This window comes from Myiozetetes cayanensis, unplaced genomic scaffold (genome assembly GCF_022539395.1).
Source record: "Myiozetetes cayanensis isolate MyiCay16 unplaced genomic scaffold, myiCay2020 scf1, whole genome shotgun sequence".
Classification (NCBI taxonomy): Eukaryota; Metazoa; Chordata; class Aves; order Passeriformes; family Tyrannidae; genus Myiozetetes; species Myiozetetes cayanensis.
In genome coordinates this window covers 118,518,409-118,539,516 of record NW_026086604.1, presented here as the reverse complement: position 1 = coordinate 118,539,516, position 21,108 = coordinate 118,518,409, and the positions used below count along the sequence as shown (strand labels likewise).

The following is a 21,108-nucleotide window of genomic DNA, read 5'->3' as shown; positions in this document are numbered from 1 at the left end:
ACTGCCAAGGTTCACAGATGACCTCTGGATTGGCTACAGAAAGCTTATTAATTATCAGATAAGACCTAAAAGAATTACTTTTTAAGGACACATACAGGATGAAGATGGACAACAGAATTTCACTGCCTAAAAAAACCAAAATAATTCACGCTAAACTGAGTGATCACTGAGTTCAGCAATCTTAAAACTGATTTTCTGATATAAAATAGTAGGCAAATAACACTGGAAAATAAGTCACCTATTCTAATATCAGAAGAGGAACATCTGAAAGCGAAAAACCAAAGAAGTGCAAGTGAGCAAGTAGAGTTATTACACAACAGGCTTCAGCTTTCTCTAAATGCTATGAAGACATCATGGCCTCTAAAGGTGTAGGCAAAGAGGTATGTTAAAAAACTATAACCACGTGCAACTTTCTGTAAAGTAAAGGGAAGTTTTCATACTGAAATAACTCTAAGATGATCTGCATCAAATTGATCAGTGCCAGAGAGTCTTCCCTGCCTCTGATGTGGTATTTGCAATAAACACTGAAATTTTAAGGCCATAGTAATCATGGCTTTCATTGCTCTGAAATCAGATCATTGTTCAGTTAACACACTGAAACATGACCAATCTGAAAGTTCTGGTCTCAAACAATTACCTAAAGCACCCCAACCAAACACTCCCCCTCTCCCTTTTTTCAAAGAGCACGATCTTTTGCCATTTAGAACTCTGACCTACCAGCTCCATCGCTACTGTTAGAGGACTAAGAGATAGTTAAGGCTGGAAGTCAACGTAAACAAGTTGTACTTGAATTTGCTTAGCAGTGCCTTGGTGCAGCATGGTGAAGCTCTAGTGCATTAGAAGGGACAGCTGAGTGCTTTTAGCCACTGTCACCTTTATTTTATGCCAGGTCATACAGTGAACACTCAAGTGCTGTTTAGGAAAAGAAAAGGAAAAGGAAACGTGCAAGCTACCAGAACTGGGTGATTAAACAGTGTATGTTTAGAAAGAAAGTAGACTCACAGTCACAAAGCAACCCTCTGATTCTTAACACCAAATGATACAGATTATACTATGTACCTACATCAATCCATCTATAAAACTTCAATGGTTTGACAATTCCTTTAATATTTAGGAAAGAGTCTTTGAAAAACACCATACACAGAACTTGCTGTGATTGAATTCTGCAAATTCTAGAACAGAATAGACACCAAAGAGTCAGAAATTATCTACTATAAAATTTAAAAGTAGTATCTGATGACAATGAAGCTCAGTGAATTTCAGCAGGTCACTTACAGATGATAAGGCATTCTTCAAGCCCACTATTTGTGCAGATGGAGATGAAGATGCATCGTGCTCCAGCATCTGCTTCAGCTTTTCTCTCTCAGTAGATATGGCGCTGAAAGCTGACCTCAGGGTGAAGTAAACTGGAACCATTTTGTAAAAAGTGACAGTTAAAAACAGCTGCTACCAATTGTATGCACACTAGTTACGTAAAACTTAAATAAAACATCATTTATGGTGACAGAAACAAGAATTTAGGTTGAGAGATCCAGGGTGGGTTACTAAAAACAAGTAATATTAATCAAGGTTATAGGGTAGATTTTTAGTAGGAGAAATGTTTATGGTGAATGCTACTGTGTTGACTATATTAGCCACAGTCAAAATTACTCTGATTATTTGTGACAGATGGCAACAAAGCTAACTAACCACATCTGCTCTTCACTTGCTTTTGTTCCCCAATTAGCTTGAATCTTCAGATGGCCATGATTCTATTCCACATTCCTTTATAAATTCCAGTGGGGGAAAAGAAGAGACGAAAGAAAAAAAATTAAGTAGGGAAAAAAGTCATCAAAAAAGCAGCTATAACACATATTGTGCCACAGCTATAGGGTTAGTAGTTTCCCTGCAAGCAAGTCAATGGTGGTGTTGAGTTTTGTTATCTGTTTCTGTAATAAAGAAATTTCAGCTTGTTAGATGATTTAGTGACTCAAGAGGTCAGATCCTGAATGATATGCATGTTATGCTGCTACTTCTACTCCTTCCTGAGGCACTACCACCAGCCTGATATGTTTAAATCAGACAACAGATCATGCAATTTTAAAATCACTGGATTTTTAGAGGGAAAATACATTTTTAAAGATTTTTTTTTTTACCCTCAAGACATTTAATCTTCTCTTTAACCACAAGAAATAAAAACATTATTTGAGCAATATTTATTTATGTAGGTTTTCAACATTCAATTAGCTGGAGTATCAGAGGATTTCTGAGGGTCTAATCAAGCCTTGTAATACAATCACAAGAACTGCCCATGAAAAAATTAGCCCATTTACAGGGAAATTAAGGTAAAAAATCTGGGCACAGATGCATGAAAAGAGCAATGATTAAGAAATCCCTGATACTTCTCTCTTCTAATCATCCACTCTGAGTTAACCTGAATCATCATTACTTCATTGAAAAGTTATGTAACCTAATTTAGTCCTCTAAAAGATTATTCTTAAGGTATGTTCAAACACTGCAAACCATTACCAAAGCTAATTCTCATACTATCCAAGGAAATCTTTAACAGTATCACAGAGGGTGAGAAGGGAAATATATCCACTATGATCTATTCTGTTTTCATTTGTAGATAACATGACCAGAATCTTTAGTGACCTTAAATGCCATTTAATATGCTGTATACTAACTTTAATTTTCAAGAATCATTACAAACTAAACTACCATGTTACATTTTATTTAATTTGTATCAAAAAGCTGAAGCAAATGGTCTCTTCACGGTTAATTTTTTGGGAAGGGGGGTGCTATAAAGTAACTTTGGAAAAAAATTCTTTGTCCTCTTAGTAAACTGATATTGCAGTAAATAGTACCAAGTTAATTGTCCCTCCTAATGCGTGGATCAATATAACCTAAATTTCCAGCATCGACATTTCCAGTAAGACGATCTTGAATAGGTGATCTCTTTGCTCTGCTTAACAGCAACTTCTCCAGCTGCACCCCATCCCCATTTCTTTTCTTTTTTTGGAAAACATACATCAGTTTTGACAATAATTGACTTTATCAAGTTTACTACTTAGATACATTCCTTACATAACAGAATCAAGATATATCAGCACCAGAGGGGAAAACAAGCAGGGAGTGCTTATTGATAACATCAACCATTATCGTGTGCCAAAGGGGACAAAGCCAGTACTTCCACAAGCCTTTCAGCTATAAATGCTTAAGTGCCTTCCTCATCAAGATCACTTAAACAATAAAAATGCTTCTGGTGCGAGGATGATGGAGCAAAGCCCTGCTAACGAAAAATGATTTTGAGGGAAGAAATGTTTCTAGTCAAGCTCCCCTTCTGGCTGCTTTGCATGATTTTACTCTTCTTATTCACTAAAAATAGGTTACTACCATAGCAACCCTTGCATCACCAACAAATGTTGACTCTGAAATACAATGAAGCACACCGAATATAGAACCATACATGTGCTCGTAGGCGCACACATGCATGCAAATACAAAAGAGTATAATCTTCTGGTGTGTTTCTAGCAATTGATTTTAAGTATTCTACCTTTTGGAAAAAAAAAAAAAAGCTAGGTTTTTAGCACATAAAAAGAGACTGTCCTCTATTAATTAAATTAATTTTAAAAAAATATCAAAAAGTGATGATTAAGCCACCTTTTTCAAGTGACCCACAAGCTCAACATTTGCAATTCCTCAAGGAAACTAAAGGGTGTTTTCTGCATTTTCAAAACATTAAACAGGAAGCATTCTCAGAAGTCACACCATTATTTAAATTGTGATGTGATGATATAAAAACATTTATGGAAGACAATTTCATTTACCTTTATGTGCAACTTGAAATAAGTCCTCTTGCATTTTTGTAAATTCTGATGATGTTTCAGAGCCATCAGAGTAATTTTTCTCCTCTACAAAATCTATTGTAGATAAGTTTGGATTGGAAGCATGCAGTCTCATAGGGGCAGAAAATACTGAAGGCACCTGTAAGGAAGATGGCAATTTGTGATGTTTTTATAAACTGTAAAGAAAATTTTGTTTTATTGTACTCACCTGGGTTACATGTTGGAGACACAAAAAAATGAGACAATTACTGTCAATTACCAGTAAGCTTGGAATGGATGACACCTGGCAAATGAAACCAGAGCTACAGCTTTGCCCAAGGTACCATAATGGGATATTTGGCAAAAACAAGTCCACTGAGAGCTGTAACATATGCTGTATTATTCCCCCACCTTGTAAGTATCTAATCACATGGCCTCTGGATGCAAATGTGTACAAAACTATCTAGAGAATTTGAAAAATCTGTACTGATTAAAAAAACCACCAGCACAGCCCCCCATATTGGAGATAGACTGAAAACATGGATAAAAAAAACATGGCCAGTCTCCTGAAGGTAACAGGGCAGACCCCACTGCAGATATCAAGGACAACACATTTGTGTTTTGTAAGGTTTATTACCACTTAAAATGAGCTAGCACAGGACGCTACTTGGAAAGGATTCTTATTTCCTAGACAGGTCATGCCAAGAAGTGATCAATAAGGTTTGGAGGAAGATGGGCCCCTGGAAGGACTGAAGTTACCTGTAACGTTCCTTTAGCTTCTTTCCCAACAACTCTGGATCGCCACCTCCTGTGTGTTCTCTTTTCCTTCTTTGGGCTTTCAAAAGGTCCAACCTTTCAACAACACACAGGACAAAAAACAATATCTAACAGAGCTAAGGAAGAAATAACTTGATTATTTAGGACTGGGGTTGGGTTTTTTTGAATTGTAAGGGAATGCACTTTTTAGTTTTGTTTCTAAACAACAAACCTGCATAGCATTTATAGCAGGCGCTGAATATGTCCTGTGAAGAACATCCATGCTCTGTAACAGCTGGTTCATTTCCAGTAAATATGTGTGACAGTTGGAGAGGTCTGTTTTGAACAAAAGAATATTTTCAGTTGCCCCAAAGTAACAGACATACTGACAATTTTTTTTTCTTTGTAAATTAGTTCTATTTTGATTGTAGCTAGCATAAGTTATTCACTAAGTAAAAGCACAGTATTAGACTGCTGTATAAAAAGATTGTGTACTATCTTCAGGTTTAAATTCAAAATACTGAAATGCATCTATACAGTGTATATAATGATCTCGGGGTTTTTTCCCAGTTGGTTGCAGAAAAATGAGAATGATGTGATAATTACTGCAATTTGGGACTTGTCAAACCTCCTCATGGTGAGGGTAACAATGACTCGGTCTTCAAGTACATTCAGAACTAGAGGTGAGGCTCTTCTATATTTGAGATGAAGTTCAGTGTAGGCAGAAATATAACAAATAATATCACACAGACACTAACACCATGAGAAAGATCTTGCTCTTAGGAAAGAATGAAAGCAGAAGGTGACTTTGAAGTACAAAGAATTCATGCTTTTAAAATTATTAGATTTTGGATGCTTCCCTCTTTTGAATACCCAGCCTAAGGAAGTTCAAATCTTACTACTGAATGTCATGCTCCTATATAAAAGAAAATGTACTGGAATATATAGGTTTCTTGAAGAGGTATCCACAACTGTTATGTCCATATCCAAAATTACGAGTCCTTTTGCATACAACTGAATAACCAGTGAATAAATGACCACCTCTTTCCTCCCTCCAGTTTCAGACAAAACTCTAACAGTAATGATGACTTAGGGTATAATACTTTTCTTGTTAAGAAAAACTAGGGGAAATATTAGGCTACTTTTACCTTCCTTCCAATATCATTACCTCTTGAGCATTTTTCCATGTCTTCAGAAGACTGTAGCCAAGACGAAATCCTGGACTCATTACTTGAAAAGGAAAATGACAAGTTACCTCCAGCTGACATTGAATTCTGTTTGGTCAAGCTGCCTGTCTGTTCCAAAAAAAAAAAAAAAAAAAAGGGAATTATTAACAAACATTATTTAATTATTTAATGTTGTATGCACAAATTCTGAAAACCAACAGTCGAGTCCCATGATCACAGCCAAAGACTGAAGGCATCAGTTACATAGAGGGAAAAATATGTATGATCTAGACTAGGTATACAGTCATTAAGCATAATTGCAGGATATCTAGCATAATTGCTGCCTACAAGCAGTAGAAATACTAAAGGAACCATAAAAATTTTCTGAAAACTAAATTTTGAGGAAAGGCAAAGTTCTACATAAATTAAGTCAACTTAATACAATTAAAGTACCATATCTGAGCAGGACCAAATGTGGACGTTCTGTTCCTCCTACATGGTCCCCAGAAAAGCCCCAGAAGTAACTTAAATGCACCACGTACGTGTTTGTTAAAGTTATTTTTCAGTTTAAAAGCAAGATGCACTAGATATTACTTAAAAATTTTACTCAAGGTTGTATGAATTCAGCACGGACTTGGCTCAGCAAGCCTTAATACAGGTAAAACCACACACCTCATCTGGGTAAATACAACACCTCAGTAAATATTTTCAAACTTAGCTAAATTTCAGCAGTGCCCACTATCAGGTGCGTCAGGAGATGCTGGAAATTCTGTGTAAGAGCTAACTGAGCTGTACAGTTAAATAGTTTCCAATGTGAAGAAATTTCTACCCAGTACTATTACCAGTTGATTGTGGCCTATAACGCTGTTTTCTTGTCTAATGTAACTACAAATAATAGTCATTCAAATGCTTAGTTATTTGTACACCCTACTAAACCTTTCATTTTCAATAATAACTACATCAGGAAGTTGCACAAGTTACAGGCTTTGTTTAAAATCAGTTTTAAAATGTTTCATCTTAAGTGCCATTACACAGCCAGTTTACTGGTAATGAGAAAAGCTGACTAAACTGTTTGGCTCTTCTCTGAAGCATACTATATACAAACTTTGTTATCTCCTGCTCAACTTATATAAAAACTCTGGTAGTACCAGTTTTTAAATCTGTTCCTGAGAAACATCATCTACATCTCAGTCCATTGCAGTCTTCTTAGATGGTCTTTTTAAATTTACAGTATAACCTCCAACTTGAATTGCAGAATAAAATAAACTGCATAATCCATGTGACATCATTCAGTACTGTGTCAGTATGCAATAGCAGTAAGCAACAATAAGCACACTTATTTTAAAATTAATCTATGCAGTTTGGCTGTTTTATTCCTACATAAATCTGTATAGGCTTTAGTCATATATATATATGTATACCCAAATAATAATCTCAGCACCTTTAAAAGCATAAGTAAACTGAATTTAAAGATGAATAATTGTACTGGCATTTTGTGAACAAATTCCATATTTATCTCTCCTGAAATCCATCTGACATAACCAACGGCTCCAGAACTCATATACATCAGGGACATGAGCAGGAGGAAAGAAGGAAATAAGCATTGCCAAACACCAATATACAAATAGGCAAGAGTTTGTGTAGCTCCAGTTCACATAGTTTTGCTTTGGATCAGCATGGCTAAGTTTTAGAATACGAGCATTCCACATAAACATATGTAGATACATACACCTGCCTCTCAACAGCAATAAAAAAAAAGTACGTGAAAACCAATCTGGTGTTTCTAAAAGCAAATGAAATGCAACTCAAAGTTCACACATTATATTTTTTTTTTTAAAATAACCTTACTACTGGATTGATATCAACTAACATCCACCTAGGGCTGGTGTAAATTGGCAGAGCTCCATTTAGCTTCAGCAGAGCTAAGGTGATTAACTGCAGCTTAAGAACTATCCCCTTCTATTTTCCACATGAAAATAAGTAGGGCTTCTTTGCAGCGAAAATCTGGATTAATAGTCTGAATTAAGTCTTTCATGCCACAGAAGAAATGGTTAGTTTCTGTGTGGTAAGCATAGATTTTAGATATGCTGGTCACATGGATTCTTTTTTTTTTTTTCTTTTTTTTTTTTCCTTTTGAGAGCACAGGCATAAATATATCATGGACTTTGCAAATGTCCCACTTTTGCCCTTGATACTCTTCCCCACTTCTATCCCTGCTGTCTTTTGGGAGAAAATAACTAAATGGACACAGGAGATTTGCCATTTCCCTGCAGACACAGCCCTCGAAGAGCAGGCTGTCAGAGCCACGGGGCTGCCGGCACCACGAAATGCATGCAAACAACTCTTTGCAGAACGGCCTTGTTACCGCAGGGTGAGTTATTGTTCTTTCAGCTGCCTGCTCACACAGATCCCCTCCCTCTCAACCCCGAGCAAAAAGCTGTTCAGGCACATGTTCGTGTTTGCTAAAACTCATCCTCGGTTACAGGATAAAGTGATGAACTGCAGGTGTTGGGGAACAAGCCCGTTCAGATCATACAGCAATTATCCCAGGGAAAAGAAAATCTGAGACAGCAGAATAACAAGGAGTTGGTTGGTGCTTAGGGGACACTCTGGAGCTGACAGAAACAGAGAGCCATTTCAGTTGTAGTAAGTAAAACAGTATAGATGTGAGTCACAAAGGACACCAGTGGTTCTACATTGAGCAGAAGAGCTTCTTGGGGTGAAAGTCAGACAGTTAATGTACAGATAGCTGAAGGCACAGAGGCTGTGTCCAGACACAGAACACACACACTCTTCCATGAAACTGCATCAAAAAGGACATTTATGGTGTTGGACTAAACATTTTTCAAGTCATGTGTGAAACTATCAGTCATGGACTCTATCAAAAGATAAATACACTGCCAGCTGGACCCATCCAGACCCCATGCCCACTCACAGCATGGTGGGTGGGTATTTAAATTTATTACATATCTAAAATATAAATTCAAATATAAGTAGTGGCGCCAGGTGATGGATTCTTGTATAATTCCTATATATTCCTCAGCTAAGTAGCCAGCTTCATTAATGTAAAAGGGGAGAGGTTTTATTAGCTAAAGGATACACAGCAAAATGCTAAAGGGAAAAAAGTACCTAGCTGAGTGCTCTTCTGTGACCCAGACTAATATTCACCAGCACATATCAGACACATACTAATATATGTCTCAAAAATTATGAAGATTCTAACTCAATATACAGTCTTGAAAGTCAATATAAAATACATTTGTCTGTAATATATATATAAAAATATAAAATGAAAATATAATTTACTGGATTAAAACAATGAAACACTATTATAAAATTTAACAGCATCATAAAGAAACCTGCTTGAGAGTAAATCAATAAATAATTTTTCTCTTGACATTTTAGAACATAACTTAAATGCCACCACAAACTTCCATTGTTCTCTTTATTTAAGAAACACAACCCACACTTAATTTAATTCATGATGAAAGCTCATTATTTATAAATAATAACTATTACCTTTCTACCTGAAGTAGAATCACAGAAACCAGGGACAGAGTCCGCAGTAGTAGGGAAGAAAATATTATTGGCGTCATGAGGAAACATGGAGATCTCATTCTGACGGTACATTCTGTGATGACGAAGTTTTGCTACCCATTCATCAAACAGCTCCTGAGATTTCACCTACACAAAATTTCAGGTTTTAGAACATTCACATTCAAAATCACTTACAGAGATAACTAAGGTATTTTGTGTTCCTTGGACAACTAGCCTGGTTGGCCTTTATTAGCAAACTATCATAAGAGTTTTTCTAAGGATGCTCCTATTAAAAATGCATACTGTATGAGCTTAAGAATGACAGAAAATCACAAGATAAAGTCAGGAAAAAGAGAAACTTGATTTTGGTAATGGGTTTTATTACAATTTATTCCACAAGGATAGATAAATCCCCATACTTGACCATGGAAAATACTTCCTATAGATAAGATAAAGATACAACTACTGAAAACAAAAGCACTTGTGCAACAAGTGAATAAAGTACTGGGTGAAAAGAGCTCTGCTAAACATGAAGCATCTTCAAGGTTTCTGTTCAGAACAGTGTTACTGATTTTGGACTCTGAAACAGAACAATAATGCCTCTCAAGTTACAAGTGTAAACTAATCTGCTGAGACTAGAAAGTTATTAGTGTAACTAACAGACCTCTTGCTATCAAAAAAAGAAACAAAAGGGCTTCATCATACACAGTTAATGTTAATTATTTGGGAACAAGGTTACAACAATCCTGAAGACCTACCTTCAGATGGTATATCTGCTCTTCTGTATCCAAATCTATACATTTTGTTGATTTCTTTACAGACATGACAGAAAGTCCAACATCAATACAGCCATGAAGTTTTCCTCTCTCTATCTGCAAAAAAGTAAAAATACAATCACTCCAGGATAAAGCAAAAGGATAAATATTACCTGCTGAAACCATAATTTCCTCCCCTCTTAACTTACTCTTTAGAATGGCTGAAACTTCATTTCTCATTGGCAACAATAGGGACCTATTGCTACTTTGGATAAAATAGGGTTGTGTACTTTATAAAGGCCTTAAAGGGTTTCATATCACTTACATCAGCTTGGCATTTAGAATACTTCAAAATCCCTCTGTCCAAAAAGAAGTATCTCTGCAACCAGAAACGTAGAAAATTAAAAACAAACAAAACACACCAAAAAAACCCTAAACAGAAAACCACCACAAACACACCCTCCTCCCTTCTATTTCTTTGGAGAACACTTTCTCTGCTTTTAAGTAACCTTTTTGCCACAAAACCACACCAAGTAAGTCCCATTCAAGTGGTATCAAGCTTTCAGACACAAATTCCTTTCCTACCTTGTGCCAGCCTTTCAAAGGCCATTTCCTCTTTTTCAGCAAGCAGCCCTCCTGCTTCTGTGGCTCCTGGGTACAATTCATTGCTCCCCGGAGTCCTTCTACAATTTCCCAGCTGTCCTGCTTAAACAGAAAATCCAAATGTAGATCTTATTTCTTCCAAAGAACTGAATTGTTAAGAGAGATTCAAGAAGAAGAAGGCTATAAGAAAAAAACCAAGACCCAACTGTTATTGAAATCTAACCAAAGATCCATCTTCGCAGTTTTAAATATCTTGAAAGAGTTAAGATTATTTTTTATTTTCATAGAAACAATACCAACTCAACAAAATATAATTTTTATGATAACATCCTTCATTGCATGTATGTGCTTACCAGAATGTTTTATGTATATTTTTGTGTACATACATACACACAGTGCATAACCATGGTTTAGTCACAATTTATCATAAAAAATCTTCTGCTATCACAGGGGCAGAAACAATCTTATTTTAAAATCATATATTTTTTTACATTACGAAGCTAAAAAGAAAAGATACTGCAATTGAAGAACTTTTCTATAGAACTCTTTTGCCCATATTCAGTAAGTCAAGTTTTTTTGCTTGGTGTGAATTGAAGCCTCCCTAAAGTAAAAATAATAAAATACAATATAAATTCAAAAGCCAGGGAGTAACTCAAGTACTACAAGGCACATGACATAGAGGGGACGCACAAGAAAAATAAAAACACCTTTCAGCAGATGCAACTCTATTTAAAAGATAATCTCTCTTTATTTGTCATCAGGAACTCTTAAATGAAAGACCCCACAGCAACATAACAGAGAAGAGACTAAATATCATAATATTTTTACAGTTTTTATTTATGAAACAACTGCAAATGAAAACGTAACATGTGTTTCAATGTTTCTGATCAGAGATCTCATTGATTCACTATTGCCAGCTACCACAGGATTTGGCAGATGTAGAATGATAAACAACTGACAGGAAATGGTATGTGCTTGTACCATCCCCTTATATTTGAAAAAAACAAAGAATACTTTAACACAGATTGTAAAGACCAAAAAGGACTACTATGAAACACTTTAGGGAAAACAGAACTATAGCAGGTAGGTAAGTACTCATAGTCCTCCCTGTACGATACATAGGCAAGTATTCCCAAAAAGAACAGGACAGGCTAAAAAAAAAATCTTAAACCAAAAATGAAACAAAATGAAACAAAAATCAGCAAGAGTGCTAATTTTTCTCATTTATCTATCTCCAGAATCCTTAACATTCACTTCTTTAAACTCCGGAAAAAAATTATATCGGGTATTATACTCAATGACTTGTGAAACACGGCATTAAAATAAACCATCTTCAAAAAGACATTCTTTAATTTCATCATGTTACTGTTGGCACTCCACTACTTCTTTATTATTTTCCTTGTACTGCACTTAATGGAACAAACTGGAAAGCTGCTCTGCTTTCCTGTTTTTAGTTCAGTCTCTCCAGACTCACTACACAACAAGCTGCAAGCAGTAGAAAGGTGGGGCTGAGCAGCTCCTGTCATTCAACATCTCACAGATCACTCAGTGATGTCATACTACCTGAATGCGAGTCAAAAGTGCAGTTGTTCGAACCAAAATTTTTATCAGGGGCACATTTTTTGTCCCTAGAGATCTGCAGGGATTTGTCAGTTTCTCTATATCAGTTTTGTAACAAATTAACTTCTTTACTCCCTCCTCCCGTTTAAGAGGTGTTTTGATAGCTCCTTAGATACCATTATTTCTAACCAACGATCATGAAAACATTTTTTTCTATTGAAAACCAGAAGTTACACTCTGTATTCTTTTATATGTATTATTTGTACTACTTTGGGACTCACTTAGAATTCTCAATAATCATGAACCCTTTCCAGCTCTGGGGTAAATTCCTATGGATCAGATCAGGGAGCAGAGAAGTTACTCATGGATATCATGAGTCAGAGGGCTGCAGGGAGACAGGAGGCCTCCTGGGCCGTCTCCAGCACATCAGCCCAACACCAGTGGCACAGTCTGCTGGTCGAGCACAACAGCACTGGTCTTTCACAGGGTGATGAAGCAGAGAACCAGTCAGTGCCCACGCAAGGACAGCTAGCTAGAGCTTGCTAGCTGCTCTCTGACAGCTCCTCAAGTGCAAAGACAGCTCTAAGCCTCCACCTTTCCACTCTCCTACCCCCCTCCCCTTTTTTTTTTGACAGAACATTCCAGTCTACAATTCTGGAAGTTAAAGAGAAATTATGTTCCACCACCTCTTTTGCCATAAATTTAAATATAGGCAATTAAATTTTTTCTGAATGGCCTTGGATTTCTTTTTCCTGGAAACATTATTTATTAACCCTTATATAATCACAAAGACTGAGACTGTTATGATGACAGAGAGCAGCCTCTTTAAATACCATCAAATATAATGTAATGCTACAATTTACACTAAGTAACACCTGAAATTGCTGCTGCTTAAATGCTGCTTAAATGTGTGGATAAAATCTCCTTTCCTCAGAAAATATGATCTACTAAACGAGCCAATATAAAAAATAATCTTGACATTAGCTGATTTCAAATCGGGGACTTGAAAAAAGGCAAACATTTTAAAACATAAGAAACCTGATGGAACTAATGAGAGATAAGTCTAAGAACTAACAGGAGCACCTGTGAGGTTAAGAAAAATGTTGTGTTGATGGTTTTGTTTCTTTCTTCTCCAAAGTAACCAGAAGAGCTTAAAAGAAGTTTTGCCCAATTACCAAGCAAGCTACTTCCTTTGCCTTGCCAAAATATTTTAAACTGCAGTACCCAAACACCTAAATTTTCCACTGAGAATTAATGTGGTAGTAGTTAAGAGTAGCAAACAGTAGATCCTTTTCAATATTCTAGTGTTGTACCTAAGGAAACAACTTTCTCACAGACTTTGGTCAAGCATAATCACAGTATATCATTGATAGATTGGTCTGCTTGCAGGAGGCAAGCAGAAATTTGAGCACAATCAAAGAAACCACAGTAATTCCAGATTCACAGAACCATAGAACATCTTGGGTTGGAAGGGACCTTAAAAATCATCAAGTTCCAGCCCCTCTGCCATAAGCAGGGACACCTTTCACTAGACCAGGTTGCTCACAGCCCCATCCAGCCCAGCCTTGAACACTTACAGGGATGGGGCATCCACAACTTCTCTGGACAACCTGTTAAAGGTCTTCACAACCTCTGCCATAAAAAATGTCCTCCTAACTCTAATCTAAATCTCCACTCTTTCAGTTTAAAACCATTCCCCCTTGTCTTATCAGTATGTGTCCGTGTAAAAATTTGTTGTCCATCTTTTTGGTAAGCTCCCTTTAAGAACTCAAAAAGGCTGCAATGAGATCTTTGTGGAGCCTCATCTTTCTATAAGGACAAGCTTAGAAAGAAAGGACTCCTGAAGTGAGACAGACCCATGCTATATTTGAGCATATGAGGTGAAGAGAAAGGAAGCAGCTGAAAAACAGCTCAGCCAATTACACCCACCTGGAATATAGACAGCGTTAACAGTTTTGATCAAACTTTAAAATACACAGCACATCCTGGCCTGCATTACAACTCCAATTTTGTCTGGATGTCTCCTGTAGTTCAGACACAAGGTGTCTTACATTCCCTCAGGAAAGCCACACTTATCAGTGCTCTTCAGGTCAGCGAGGTGGCCTAGAATGTGCCTTCACAATTAAAAAGTGTGAAAATGCAAAGAAAAACTGAAGTGGGAGGACTGATTTCCATCAAACAGGCTCAATGGTCTGCCAAATGGTGGTGAAGGTAAGCTTCCAGCTCACCTTTCTGCCCTGGGAACCCCACAATTCAAAGGTAATTTAGTTGACTTAGAAATGGATCCTCTTAAAAGCTTACAGAATTAACAGTGTGGGGACCCGCTGGATACATGCAAGGTGTAATGCATCTGGTCCTCTTCCATTTACATCCTTCCAGAAGAATGAAACCTATCCCACCTGAACAGCCAAACTCTCACATTTTCCAAAACACTGCTGCTGTGACTGGTTTTGGATCCATTTGCTCTTGACCCAAACCCTACACATCTTGACTGGGACTTTGATTTGCAAGCGATCTGACACCTTACTCAACGAGGAAAGACTGTCAGCTGGCTATTGCTGGGAGCAGCTGCAGAAGTGAAAGAAAACTGCTTACTCTCTAAAATGACAGCAAATGAATCAAGCTGGTTGATTATCATCTGTACTCATCCATCTGAAATAGCAGAGAAGCAAAATGGATAGACAGGATTTCCTGAAAGCATTCAGGTTATGCTGCCTTTTGTCGATTCTTATCCCACAACAGGGAACTGAAAGAGGCCAAACCACAGCACTAACTTAAAAAAAACCAACAATGACACCCCCTCAAATCCCTCCCCTCCTCCCCCACAAAACTCACAGATGAATGGCATTAACAATTCCAGCTTAAGTCTGATGTCCAGATTGGTTGTGTCTTAAAATTATGTCACTACAAAAGATATTTTGCATCATTATGGACCAAAATGTACACAAAATGATCAACACTGCATTTCCTGCCCAGGAAGAAGTTTCACTCGGGGCTAAGGAAGGAACAAAATCTTTACTTTTCTAAGGTCCAGAGGTGTTCATTTCAGATCAGCACTGAAAAACCATCCTGTAGATGCTGCTTGGCCTATACCTGCTCTGTGGCTGAGGGGAAAAACCCATACACCTTGGTCTTCAGAGATAAGCCCATCATTAGGTAAATGTAGTAACGTTCTTTGTTCAGTGAGATAAAACCTCCTCATTTTCCTCAATATTCTGCAAATAGGCAAATTATTTCAGGAGAAAGTATGAAGTAATGATTTTTGAATGGCTCTCAGACTGATGCTTGCAGTTTCAGCTCCCTAAACGAAACAGATGACAGTGACAGACTTTCTTCCAGTGCAAAATGCAGTCAGTTGTACCAAATATTTTAAAGTGCCAAAAATAGAAACCTGCTTTGTGGAGGATAAGGCTTGGCATCAGCTGCAACTAAAGCATTTGTTATGGTTCATAAAATTGGCAGAAATGATTTAATTTTCTTTTACAGAACATGAGGGTTTTTAAGTGGTTCTCCTGTCATAAAGCTTTTCCCTAGTGGACCTATTTTAAAAGTTAGTTAACATATTAAATTTAAAAATAACTTCCACAATATATCTTCTTTTGATCACAGGTCAACTTAAATTTGAATAAGATCAACACCAGTTTTCATTCCTCACAAAACACAGTTTGTCTCTTCCATAACTGAAGGAGAGAGGCAGGGAAAAGCAGAGGTGGGAAGTGGCAGTAGCCTCCAACTTGCCATAAGGCTTCAAGATGAAGGTGAACTTAGCAGAAGAGGATTACCTTTTCACCTGTTCAGTTCACACTGCAAGTGTGTTACATCTGGCCAAAAACGGACACCAAATGCAGCAAAAGAAGTAGATCCCTCCAAGTCCTGCAGCCCTGCTTAAGTCAACTTCTTTAGCAGCCCCTCTTCTGCATCACAGGCCTCATGGTCCACACCAGCAGCACACCAACACATAACTAAATTTTAGCAGACTCAGCAACCTTGCACTACTGTTGTTCCAAATCCCAATCTCAGGTCACTTGGTGCTAGTGTACACCAGCAACAGAGTCTGTGCCTAGGAAATCAGAGACTCAAAACTCAAATCCTGCTATTTTCGAGGCAAACCTCCCCCCACCCCAACTTTCCTCCCCCCTACACTTTTAAGCATTTCTTTCTACTTAATCAGATTCAAAGAACTGCTGTGTCAGAGCAGCAGCACAGAGAAAAGCACCTGCCAGACAGATCTGTTGTTGACCTGCAAGCCACAAGCCTCGTTCTGAAGGTGCCTGAGAGAGATGCAGGTGTCTGAAGGAGGAATAATAAGCCCTCCACGAAGAAGGAGAAGGAAGATGAAGGAAAGAACATCAAAATCATAGCACATCACTCTAACCTGCACAGCACACGGCAACATCATTTAAAATTTCATGATACTATTAATAAACAAGTCTCAGAAACCGTGTTACATTCTACTAGTCCACCAGCATTTTGGAACAAAAAACAAAACAAATCCAAGCAAACAAAGAAATAAAGTTATTGCACATGTGGTCCTTTTTGGATTACGGGATTTTTAACAGTTTTATAGACCTTTAGATTGTTGCTGTTTTCCTAATAGAACACTTAAAGTACTGTCATTTAAACTGGATGGAAAGGGCAAATTAAATAACTCTCAGGCACTGGCATCACTCATTCCAAGTCTTGTCAGCCCTGTGTAGGTGGGTATTAGTAAGGACAGACTACAGAGCTCCAGTTTGCAAATACAAGAAACTGAGAAAAGAAACAATTAACGATCTAAACCAAACTACTCAATCTGGCAAGAAATCCCCTGTGGGAAGAGGGGAGTAAAGGACAGGACACAAGAAAGATCTCAACATCCTCACTGCCCACACCAATAACTTAGATTTTATGTGCTATACTATATGGTTTGCACCACTGAAGAGAGGGTCCATCCAGCAGGGTAAAGATCTGTACAATCTATAAGACCAGAGCCTTCTGGAGAACAGGAACAGGGACAAGACATCTATTCCTCATCAAAGCACTGCAGTGTCCAGGCCAGTATGTCTGGCAGAGTACTGCCTCTGTTAGACCTAAAGGTCCATCTTCCCACAAGCAGCACAGAAGAGTATAGCCAATAAAACATTCACTAAAACATGCTACCATCATGAACTATAATTAACAAATAAATTCAAAAAGGGAAAGTGACCCATAGGCATTATATTCAAGTAAATATCCAAAGTGCATACCACACAGCATATTTAAATCTTATTAAAAATATTTAAAGCTTTTTTTTTCTCTAAGTCTTATCATATTTAATCTGTTTTCCCCAGAAAAACAGTTTGCTCTGTAAACTGCAAGACAACTTCAGTTTCAAAAAACAGCCATGTGAAAAACACCAAAACCATCAGGGAATTTAAGAAGGAACAGCAATACACAGCCATGCACATAAACAGTGACAATGCTGAAATGAACTCTAATTTAGACTTTGTTTTCTCCTTCTAAATTTCACTACTTTGAAGTAAGACCTCTATATCACTTCAAGAGTTGCAAACAAAGTGATAGGATAAGCCAGAGAGTTATTGCACTTGGTGAAGAAGGAAACAGAGAAATTATTAAAGTATTCCTTGCAGGTATTAGAAGTCCCTATTTAAAAATAAAAAAATATCATAAATACCAGTGGAACCTTAACAAGTGCACGTAATTTCTGGAAAATATGTTTGTAAATTTTCAGGCTGTATAAGAAAAAGTAAGCAAGCAGAGCTCTTAGCTCTGCTTAGGGGTCACTTCCCAACATATAACAAGTCACAAAAACTCCCCAAGGTCTGTGGTTTGCCTCTATCATTATCACCACCTAGAAATATGGACAATTGGTCAACTTGTGTAGGTTCCCCAGTGAAAAAGTATATTGTTATTTATACTTGGTAACGCAATCACTGGCCATGAAAAGTTTAATTAGGAAACACTGATCTAAGTGGAGATATTTATCACAACACTCCATAATATCACAAACAAATATCAACTGTATTGCCCTTTGTTATACATTGGGAAACAATCAATTTAGCTTAACTTAAGAGGTCTATAAGGCCATTTACCATCTGTCTGAGTACAATGAACGAGCATGGATGTTCCAGGAATACACATAAAACACCAAGCTGCGTCTCTCACCTTGCTCAGGTACACACAAGGGTCAAAGACTGAAAAATTGGGGATTGACAAGATGACATTAAACCTTACTGAATTTTTCCTTTTCTCTAAACAGAGCAGGTGAGAACAAAATGGGTAATTTTGAAATAGTTTCAAAAGCCCAAGCTAGCCAACAGATTTTATCATGTCAGATGGCAGTAAGAGAGGTTCTTGTAGAAATTGCTTCTCCATAAGTATGGTTGCTCATGCTGGTTGTGTAATGCACCAGTGGATTTAGTCAGGCTCATGTAAATCTTATTATTTAAATACTACATGATAACACTTGATAGACATGAACTGTTGAAACAGACAATACAAAATCTTTTAAATTACACTTTTTAGAGGTAATCCCATACAGAGGATATGAAAAATAATGCTGCAGGAAAACAAAAAAAAAAATATTCTGAAAGCAGGTATTTCATTGTTTAATATAGCAGAACAGCATTTTAAAAGGCATACATTGTTCAGAGATTTGTCTGCCTTTCCAACTGTATGTACAGGACCAGAGTGTCCCAGAAAAGCAGGTGCTGTTTCAAAACACAGCTGAGGTCTCCAAAGCTTCTGGGGGATTGGAATGCTCAATTCCAATTAAAATTTCAGCCTGAGGCAGCTTCAAGAGCTCCACTAAGCCAGCACTCACAAAGATAAAAGTTCATGTTGAGCATATTGCTCACGATTTTGCAAGCATGGATTGAGCATGTTTAAGCTTAATTCTCAGTGCGGCTGCAGGTCACAAGTGTTTCTTGCCCACAAACAAAAGCAGCCTCACCTGCCAGGTGCAAACACTTGTAGACATGTCTGTTGAAACAGAGAGCTTTAAGGAATAGCATCAACTCTGCAGAAAACAAAGCAACCTTTACCTTAGGCACCCAGGTGCATCGTGTTACATGAATACTTATTTTCCTATCTAAGATCTACAGCAACAACCAGCACAAAAAAGCATTCAAAGAGGCCCATGTCAGGTTTCTGAAAGATGCATTATCTTTCACACATGCATGCCCACCTTTTCCTGGAAACTTGAAATAAACAGAGCTGTTACACAATATTCTATCACAAAAGTAGTATCTTACAGGTAAGATTTGGGATTTCAGGATCAAACCACTGAGACCAAGACACTACAGAAGCTCTACTTCACTATAAAAACACCATACATACAACATGACAGAAATCAAAATTTACTGCTAGCATTCCAGTTTTATACATGCCTGATGTTCATTAATGTGTGTTTACTGCGTTTGACTCAGAGTAAGATGCTGCTACCAACAAAAAAATTAAAAAAAAAAAGAGAGTAAGGAGAGCAAAGACATCATGAAATAAAATAAGTAAGCAACAGGAAAACAGGGTTTAAGAGATTTGCCAATACTCAAGAACAAAAGTAACAGCCAATCTTAGCAATGCTTTCAGTTTGGATAAAAAAGTTTGCATTACCTGTCGACTTCCCTGCTTGGAGGAGCAGCTGCTAGTACTTCTGGAAGGAGACAACATTTTCTGGGATGCACCAAAGTTTTTTTCTTCACTCATGATCCAAAACTATTTGTTTCACATAAGCTCACTTAGAACACCATTAAAAGGTAATTTAGAAAGTGCGTTGGAAGACTCCTCAGAGAAACGCTGAACTCATCCTTTACCCAAATGCAGTCCAGTGGCAGGATCTGCATTCCATGGAAACTCCTAGAACGGAAAAGTAAAACAAAAAGCCAAGTTATCAGATGCTGTCGCCTACTGCCATCCTGTAGAATGAATCATAATAAAGCCTTTGCTAATACAAGCTGAACACATTACCGTACATTATAAGACATTAATTCAACAATCACTTTAAGGTAAATTTGCAAGTCTCAGATGGGAATTATGTGAATTTTGGATCCTAAACACATTTTAATTGTTGTGATTTATTCAGAGGACAAAGTACAGTATCAAGCATTCTTTTACAGATTTAAATTAATTAAAAGAGATTAATTAAGACAAAGAGAATAATAAATATCTGTATGAAATGGACCAAAACAGACTCCTAATGAGAAGAAAACATCTAATACAATGTCTCATAAAAAAGATGGTATATAATCAAAAATATAGCTCTTTTTCTCAGTTCCTTGATAATTTAAACAAGTAAGCACAGCTTCAGGAAAAAACTCCCTCTATACCAATAAAGAGGAATACCTAAAAGTAGTGAGCATGAAAATTCAGCTGCATAGAGCTGTACATGACCGCTTTTACCTGGAATCAAAAAGTTGTAACTCCTATCACATCAGTTGTCTCAGTCAGTGACTGGAAGAATAATTAACACTCTGTTTAATAACAGTGCTTCTTGCAGCATATGCAAATAAAAGCCATGCCAGAAACTTGCAATAACAGATTTCAAGTGTGGGCAAGAGTTGTCATGGTAACTGCATATTTAAAAAAATAATAATAAAAAAAACACCCAACAAGCAGAGGACATAAGAAGAGGGTGATATTTTCCAAAACTTGGGGTGGCAGAGAAGCTGTACAAATTGTATATCACTTCGAATTTTATTGTCTCAGGCAAGGAATTTGCAGTTAGAAAGAGTCCAAGAACCACCAATGACAAAGGTGAGGAAGGTAAGGAAGTTTCCACAAAGAGAAGGGAAATTTCATTGCCAAAACTGGGAGGCACTACATCACAATTCTCTTGCTTGCACTGTCACTACAGTGCTGAACTAGGATCACTGTTTACTGAAGTTTGCCATTCATTTTTTCTTGAAGAGGCTTAAAAACCTATTCTGAGAGAAGCAGTATTTTCAGATC

General features: G+C 37.2%; 1 protein-coding gene across 2 annotated transcripts in view; it reads right to left on the bottom strand.

Moving 5' to 3' along the window:
* The window catches only part of OSBPL3 (oxysterol binding protein like 3), a 92,060-nt gene that overhangs the window by 30,195 nt on the left and 40,757 nt on the right, over positions 1–21,108 (bottom strand). For both annotated transcript variants that reach the window (XM_050312493.1, XM_050312502.1), the window contains exons 3-12: positions 19,774–20,016; positions 10,606–10,722; positions 10,346–10,399; positions 10,024–10,137; positions 9,248–9,412; positions 5,731–5,857; positions 4,795–4,898; positions 4,566–4,658; positions 3,810–3,966; positions 1,276–1,406 (exon numbers count right to left, since the gene is read on the bottom strand). In XM_050312493.1, coding sequence (XP_050168450.1) covers positions 1,276–1,406; positions 3,810–3,966; positions 4,566–4,658; positions 4,795–4,898; positions 5,731–5,857; positions 9,248–9,412; positions 10,024–10,137; positions 10,346–10,399; positions 10,606–10,722; positions 19,774–19,866 — 1,155 coding nt within the window. In that variant the 5' untranslated portion in view covers positions 19,867–20,016. The remainder of the gene's footprint in view (positions 1–1,275; positions 1,407–3,809; positions 3,967–4,565; positions 4,659–4,794; positions 4,899–5,730; positions 5,858–9,247; positions 9,413–10,023; positions 10,138–10,345; positions 10,400–10,605; positions 10,723–19,773; positions 20,017–21,108) is intronic.